This window comes from Neomonachus schauinslandi, unplaced genomic scaffold (assembly GCF_002201575.2).
Source record: "Neomonachus schauinslandi unplaced genomic scaffold, ASM220157v2 HiC_scaffold_1263, whole genome shotgun sequence".
NCBI classification, from domain to species: domain Eukaryota; kingdom Metazoa; phylum Chordata; class Mammalia; order Carnivora; family Phocidae; genus Neomonachus; species Neomonachus schauinslandi.
In genome coordinates, this window is record NW_025409953.1 from 1 (window position 1) to 8,191 (window position 8,191).

Sequence of the window (8,191 nt, forward strand, 5' to 3'; positions counted from 1 at the left end):
GTTTCCCAAGTTACTCATCACTGAGGACTGAATTCTGAAAACTGGTAGCAACAACCAGGGACCCTAAACGCTGCCCTTTCCCACCAACCTGAGATCTTGACAGACAAACGCCAGACTTGGAGGGCCCTGGGGCCACATTCATTCATCCCTGGGTATTTGCAGCCTGCCCCACCCCTGGGGTACAGCACAGATCAGACGAGTCCCTGCCCTCCCCGAGCTCACTTCTATGGGGAGGAAGACACGCAGAGACGTCTAGAATGTGATGTCAGGTACTGACAAGCACCAGGAAGTGAACAGAGCGGGGGAAAGGTCAGAACGTGAAGACAGAGGGTCTTTAGAGGAGGCGCTCAGGGCAGGCCTCTCCCCAGGACCCTCTGAGTGGGAGCAGGTATCTGAGGGCAGGGAGGGAGTGAGAGACAGACATGTGAGGAAGAGGGTTGGAAACAGAGAAAGTAAGTTCAGAGGCGCTGAAGTAGTGTGGTCATGCCACTGACCTTGACCAGCAGGAGACACACTCACACACAGACCCCCGGAGAATGGGGGATTAGGACCTGCTCTCTCTCCAGGTCCCCAGCTTTCCCTCCCAACACATAGGTCCAAACACTGATCTGTCTTCTCCCTTCCCTCCTAGTCTCACTCCTAACCTTCTGGAGCCCGGCCACCACTGCCCAAGTCACTGTGGAATCAGTGCCGCCCAATGTTGCTGAAGGGAAGGATGTTCTTCTGCAAGTCAACAGTCTGCCTGGGGATCTTGTAGGTCTTAGCTGGTTCAAAGGGGAAAGTATAGCACCCAGGCATCAAATTGTATCATATGTAGTAGATGCACAAGTAATTATCCCAGGGCCTGCACACAGTGGCAGAGAGACAATATACCCCAATGGATCCCTGCTGTTCCAGAACATCACCCTGAACGACACAGGATACTATACCCTACAAACCGTGAATAGAAATTTTCAAGTTGACCAAGGAACAGGACAGCTGCGCGTATTCCGTGAGTAATTCCTCTCTCACCTCTGGTGTTGGGTGGGGTGAATTCTACTTCACACACACACAGGATGGACAGGCCAAGATTTGGCCTCCATCCCCCTCTGCATTATGTCCCATGTGGGATTCAAGCATTTAGTGCGGGACACACACAGTGGAGACAAACATCCTAAGATTCCTCTCCCAGAATCCAGACTCTGGGACCATCTGAGAAAGACCCTGCAGGGTCCAGTCAGGACCAGGCCTAAGGGGCCTCTGGGATCCTCACCAGAGCTCAGCCCAGAAAGCCCCTGCCCAGACCCCTGTGTTGGGGCTCCTGACTGTAGTGACCCTGGGGGTCTGTGCCAGGATGGGGTTAGGGCTCCTGGGCAGAGCTGCCTGGGAGCAATGATTTCCCGGCTGCCCGAGCTGGTCACCAGCCAGGGCTCAGTCTCAAGAGCCACATCTGGGGAGGGCAGAGCCTGGTCCTTCACCTGAGACCCAGTATGGACAGCACAGACACAGGAGTCCCCAGTCCAGGGGCACCTGTGTGGCTTGGTCAGTTAAGCAACTGCCTTTGGCTCACGTCCTGATCCCAGTGTCATGGGATCGAGTCCCGGTTAGGGTCCCTGCTCAGCAGGGGAGTCTGGTTCTCCCCCTCCCCTTGCTCATGCTCTCTCTCTGGCTCACTCTCTGTCTTTCAAGTAAATAAATAAAATCCTAAAAAAAAAGTCCCCAGTCCATTAGCCAACTGCTGTGGAGGGCTTGGGGGACACCAGTGGAAGGGCAGCGCCCCCAGGAAGGAACAGAGCAGAGAGACATCCTGGCATCTCCTCCTCCATCAAGAATCAGGCCCAGGGTGCCTTCTCTTGTGGAAACAAGCGGAATAGCCGTCATCTGATTGGCCAGTGGCTATAGACCAAATTGAGGTCAGGTATTTCGGGACGTTTAAAGGTTAATTCACAAGCATGGCAAGTAGAGATCATCTACCATTATTCCTATTGCATTAAGGGGAAACTGAGGCACGGGGAGACACAGTCACTGAATCAGGGTCACACAGACTGGTGAGCAGCAGATCAGAGTTACCCAGGCTCTGTGTGCAGACACAGCCCCGTCCTCTCCTCCAGCAGAGGGAGGGATGCTGGTCTGGGCAGTGGCGGCAACTGGAGGCTCACTCCGTGTTTACTCTAGAACCATATGACCTGCATCAGCAATCAGAGGCAGAATGATCTGGCCGACCCTCAGGTGGCCGATCCTCACCTCCCTGTGCTGGACTTGAGATCTGATTGTTTCCTGCTGTGTTGCTGTCACTCCCACTGGGGTGTCAGGGAAAGGACTTGCCTTGTCCTCCCGACTCTGCCCCTGAAACCAGCCCAGTGTCCACATGTTAACAAACTCGGTTGCTCTTGCTTAGGAGGGAAGGAGTGAACGGTGCGGGTGTCTCTCCCGCTGGAGGGCACGGAGCCTGGTGGCCAGATCTGCTAGGATCCTGCACCCAGGACGCCTCTCTGAAGAGATGATGCATCATTCATTCCCTCACCACCCCTGCTTCCTGCTCATCCCCTCGCTCTCTGCTTGGTCACTGGACTCGGCTCTGCCATGGATGGGGTCACTGCCTCATGTCACTCATTATCAAACAGCTGGGCAGAGCTGCAGTCCAGGCCCTGGGACCTGAGTACTGGACTGACCTCCAGGCTTGTTCCTGCTGTCCCCGGGTGTCATTTCTGCTCAGACCCGCAACCCCAGGCTGGGCTGGCAGGTCAGTGCAGAGCCAGGAGAGGTCCGGGGCTGTCTCTGACTCTGTCCTGTGTCTTCCAGGACCAAATGCTGCTCTGTAATTGACACTGGAGACAGCCTTGCTGTCAGCACACAGAGCAGGGGCTTTACTTTCTCCTAGCGCTCAGATCCTCATGCATTTGTCCTGAGCTACACATACCTGCCTAGTCTTTGGAGGCCTCAGGTTGGCTGAGAGGTGAGAGATGCCAGCTCTGATTCAAGATGCTTGTGGAGGAATCACAGGTACCACCCAGGGCAATGTTCTTTCTGTTGTCTGCACAGCGGAGTTACCCAAACCCAACATCACGAGCAACAACTCCAATCCCGTGGAGAATGTGGATTCTGTTGTATTAATGTGTGGACCTCAGACTCAGAGCACAAGCTACCTGTGGTCAGTAAACAATAAGAGCCTCCTGGCCAGCACCAGGCTGCGGCTGTCCCTGGACAACAGGACTCTCACTATACACGGTGTCATAAGGAATGACACAGGACCCTATGTGTGTGAAACTCGGAACCCAGTGAGTGCTGGTCGTAGTGACCCATTCACCCTGAATGTTCTCTGTGAGTAACTCCCTTCCTACCTGGCCCAGGTTGCCAGCCCAAATCCACATGCCGGGGGCCAGGCCACATCCATCCTTCTGGGGTCCGAGTCCATGAATCTCAGCTGGACCCACAGGCTGACCAGGCTTCTTGTCCCCGGCAAACCTGGGCAGACTCAGCCTAAGCCAAGACTAGGAGGGGATGACCTGCTCCTACCTGGGAGGGTCACCAGACTATGATGGGAAACAGGTGAATGTCTCAGACCCAGGCTCAGTGAACACAGGGGGCTTTGGACTTTTTAAAATGAGTTTGGGACCCAGCCTAGTGGGACACTGTGGCCCTAATACAGACCAGGAACTTCGGTTTCCCTCGGATTGCATCACCTGTGGCTTTATTCTGTTTGCTCCAGATGGCCCGGACGCCCCCACCATTTCCCCCTCAGACTCCTCTTACCATCCAGGGGCCAACCTCAGTCTCTCCTGCCACGCAGCCTCTAACCCGCCCGCACAGTATTCTTGGTTTATCAACGGGAGGCCTCAGCCACTCACACAGGAGCTCTTTATCCCCAACATCACTGCCAATGATAGTGGATCCTATACCTGCCTCGCCTATAACTCTGGCACTCGGCTCAGTAAGACCACAGTCAAGACTATCACAGTCTCTGGTAAGTGGATCCCTGGAGCATCTGCATGGATCACTGTGGTGAGGGTCTATCTGGCTTTCAGCAAAGAGCCTAGAAGTTATTGACATTAGCTTATGTCACAAACAAATCCGAAATCTGTCCCTGAACTCTCCCATTACATGTCTGCAGATGCTTCCTTCCCTTGCTCTCTGATTTTTTCATGGCAGACCTTGGGTCCAGCCTGGAATGTGGGGAGTGAGCTTCTCAGCTCCAGAAAGCCCCATGCATAAAATGGGGCTTTGCAAATGGGGAAGAAGAAGGAGCCTCTGGTTCAAGTTGCTTTTTGTTGTTCTTGAATTGCAGAAGTCCTTTATATAATCCGGATATTAACCTCTTACAGATATGGTTTGCAAATGTTTCCTTCCAATCCATGGGTTGCTCTCACATTTTCTTTGTTAGTGAACTTTAGTTGACACACAATGTGACATAGTTTCAGGTGTACAAAATAGTGATTGGACAACTCTCTATGTTATGCTCTATTCAACACAATGTAGCTCCCATCTGACCCAATGCAGCCCCATTAAAATACCATTGACTGTATTTCCTGTGCTGTACATTTCATCCCTATGTCCTGTTCATTCCATAGCTACTGCTACCACTCTCCGGATTCTGTCTTTTGCTGCACAGAAGTTTTCCATTTTGATGTAATACAATTCATCTATTTTTTCTTGTACTGTCTTCGCTTTGGGTGTCATATCTAAGAAATCATTGGGAAATCCAGTTTCAATAAGTTTTTGCATTATGTTTGTTTTTAGACTTTTACTATTTGACTCTAATGTTTAGATGTTTGACCTATTTAAGTTAATTTTTGTACATGATGTAAGATCGGGTCCAACTTCATTCATTTGCATGGCTATCCAGTGTTCCCAACACCATTGGTTGAGTAGATATTTTTCTCCATTGAATGGTCATGACAGACTTCTTGAAAATCGTTGGACCACATGTGACAGGGTTTGTTTCCGGGGTGCCTATTCTATTCCATTGGTTTCTGTGTCTGTCTTTATACCAGACCCCATTATTATCAGTTACTGTAGCTCTGCAGTCAGGAAGTAGGAGTCCTCCAACTTTGTTCTTTTTCAAAATAAGTTTGGCTATTTGAGGCCCCTGAATTTCTGTGTGAATTTTTGGAAATTCCTATTTCTGCAAAGCAATTCCTTAAGTATTTGATATGGAGGTACCTGGCTGGCTTAGCTGGTGGAGCATGCGACTCCTGATCTTGGGGTTGTAGGTTTGAGCCCCGCGTTGGGTGTAGAGAGTACTTAAAAATGAAATCTTAAAAAAAGGAACTTGGTAGGAATTACACTGAATTTGTGGATCTCTTTGGATAACACTGTCATCTTAACAAGACTAAGTTTCATCACCATGAACATGGGATGTCTTTCCATTTATTTGTGTCCTCTGTAATTTCTTTTAGCAATGTTTTATAGATTTCTGTATACAGTCTATTGACTCCCTAATTAAGTTAATTCCTAAGTATTTGATTCTTTTTAATGTTATTGCAAATAAAATGCTTTTCCTATTTCTTTCTTGTGTTTTTCATTGTTAGTGTTAGCAACACAGTGATTTCTGTATGTTGATTTTGAATCCTGCAAATTTGTTGAAGTTGTTTATTAGTTCAACAGTTTTTAGTGGAATCTTTAGGGGTTTGTATATAAAATTTCATGTCATCTGCAAACAGACATAACTGTACTTAATTTTTTTCCACTTTGATTGCATTGTGGGTTTTTTTCCTCCTAATTATTTTTGCCTGGACTTCTGTACTGTGTTGAATACGGGTGGTGAAAGTGGGATGTTTATCTTCTACCTGATCTTAGAGGAAAGGTTTTCAGTGTTTCATCATGGAGGATGATGTTAGTTCTGGGCGTTTCATGTAAGGCCTTTATTATATTCAGTAGTTTCCTTCTATTTGGAAGGGTGCCAGTATTCTGTATATAGTACCCGCCACTCGACAGAAGCTTTTCACTATGAGAGTCAATCCACAGATCTGTAAGTAAAAGTCTTCTTCAGAGTGAGAAATCCTGTAGATTGAAAACTCTTTGATTCCTGAGGTAATGAAGATGGGGCAAGCGGCTTTCATTCCCTAGTAAATAAAACAGTGCAAATGCCTTCCCTACTTTACATGAAGCTGCCTTGGACACAGAGATAGAAGGGTTGCATGTCTTCCTCCCCACCCACCCAATATACCTGGAAATGTATATAAGGAATGAGGCCTGATCTTCTAAAGTCACAAAAGTTCAAGAAAATCACACAGAAATCCATGGGAAAAAATTCCTCATGATAATGATGTTGCTGGCCACGTGGGCTAAGAGGTTCCAGGTGCTGATACTACAGTGATGTCCAGGAAGAGCAGACACATGGGGGAGGATCCAAGGGGGAGGTAAAGCCCTCTCCTTACAGATCGTCACCTGAACAAAGACACTCATCCTTCTGCAGCGCCATCCTCTGGGGGCACCTTTACAGAGCTCGCTAGGGCCCTTGAAGTGTCCAAGATCTCAAAGGAAGGAGAGTAGCCCTGGGTCCCAGGCCCATTCTCATTTAGTGACATCCTGTGTTTCCCCACAGAGCCAATATCCAAGCCCTCTCTCCATGCCAGCAACACCGCAGTCACAGAAGATAAGGACTCTGTGGTCCTGACCTGCTCCACAGATAACACTGGGGTCTCCATCCACTGGTTCTTCAATGGCCAGAGTCTAAAGCTCACAGAGAGGATGAAGCTGTCCCAGGACAACAGCACCCTCACCATAGACCCTGTCAGGAGGGAGGATGCCGGGAATTACCAGTGTGAGGTCTCCAACCGGCTCAGTTCCAGCAAAAGTGACCCCATCAGGCTGGATGTGAACTGTGAGTGATCCTCGACCTCTCCCTCTTCTTCCCTTTATATTTTACTGGCAGGAGGTGTGAAGTGGATGCAGGCCTGGAGGAGGTGGGACCCACCTTCAGAGCCTCTCTGGCAATGTGGATAAAATTCGCCAGAATTAGACGGATCTTGCTAGCATCTTGGTTCTAATATGTACCAGCTATTGGACCTCGGGCAAGATGCTCAACCTCCTGAGCCTCAGTCTCCTCATCTCTAAAACTGGAAAAAACAGCTGGATCTTAGGGCTGTTGTGACAGTTGTTAAAAGGATTTCATGAGATGAAATTGAGACAGCATCATTTACAGATTCAGCCTCAAGCAAACTTAGCAGCTACTGTTCTTTTGTTATTAACAGTTTTGTAACTAGCTGTAATGACTCCGGGAATTGGGATTAAGTGTCGTCTGATCACGTTCCAGCTCTCTGACCCCCACTGATTTACTGAAGCCCTTTACACACTCAGATGCTCATTTTGCACAGTGGGGATGACACCTGGCCCCCTCATTGACAGGGAAGCAGCAGATGAGATAAACATAAAGTATTTCCCATGTGCCTGGCACAGGGTCGACCTCAAAAGCAGTCAGCGAATGCTATTCTCTTTAATTAGTGTTGAGTGAACAGGTAAGGGCCTCCCTCTAAGAGCATTGATAGAAATGGAAAGGAAGACCCAGGGGAAGAGGCATAATGTGAGAGGAAAATGAACAGGACCCTGGCACTGGCCCCGGGGTGGGGGGACAATGTGAAGAATGAAGCAAGTCCAGGGTTTCACCGTGAGGAACAGAAACGATGCAACGGTCAAGGGGGTGGGGACATTGTGGTGAGAAAACACACGCCACCCAGACCTCAGTGGCCTTTCCTTCCTCCCTAACCAGGCCCTTCCCCCACGGCCCCTCCTGGCTTCCCCAGCTTTGACTTGGGACTCACTCCCCTCCCTTTTTCTTCTTATTTCAGATGGAAGAAGCACCACAGGCCTCCCTGTGGCATCCATCATTGGCATTGCAGTCGGGGTCCTGGTCGGATTGGCACTATAGTTCTGTCCTGGGGTGTCTCCTGTTCTGCACAGTTTTTTCAGAGTTCTGCAGAATTTTCAAGACAGATCATCTCAAAAACATACAAAGTCATCCATAGAGTAGAGAGGGAATATCCCCCACCCAACTCATTCTGAGGTTAGCATAACCTTTAAATTGAAATAGGAATAACAGGAAAAGTACAAAAAGAAGAAAGTATCAGGCCAATCATACTCATGAACATAGAGGAAAAATGCTAGACAAGGAATTCTCAAACCAAATCCGACAGTATATATATATATTTTTTTTTTAGATTTTTTTTTTTAATTTATTTGACAGAGAGAGAGAGACAGCAAGAGGGAACACAAG

The 8,191-nt window shown here is 48.7% G+C and overlaps 1 protein-coding gene across 1 annotated transcript; it reads left to right on the plus strand.

The window, feature by feature from the left end:
- Positions 1-631: 631 nt before the first annotated feature.
- LOC110583759 (CEA cell adhesion molecule 8) lies at positions 632-7,877 on the plus strand (the record flags this gene model as incomplete). The annotated part of the gene is given in 6 exon segments (XM_044912337.1): positions 632-991; positions 3,022-3,300; positions 3,689-3,943; positions 6,524-6,802; positions 7,767-7,843; positions 7,845-7,877. Coding segments are annotated over 6 exon segments (1,283 nt in total), but the record flags the coding sequence as incomplete, so codon positions are not given.
- Positions 7,878-8,191: the final 314 nt, after the last annotated feature.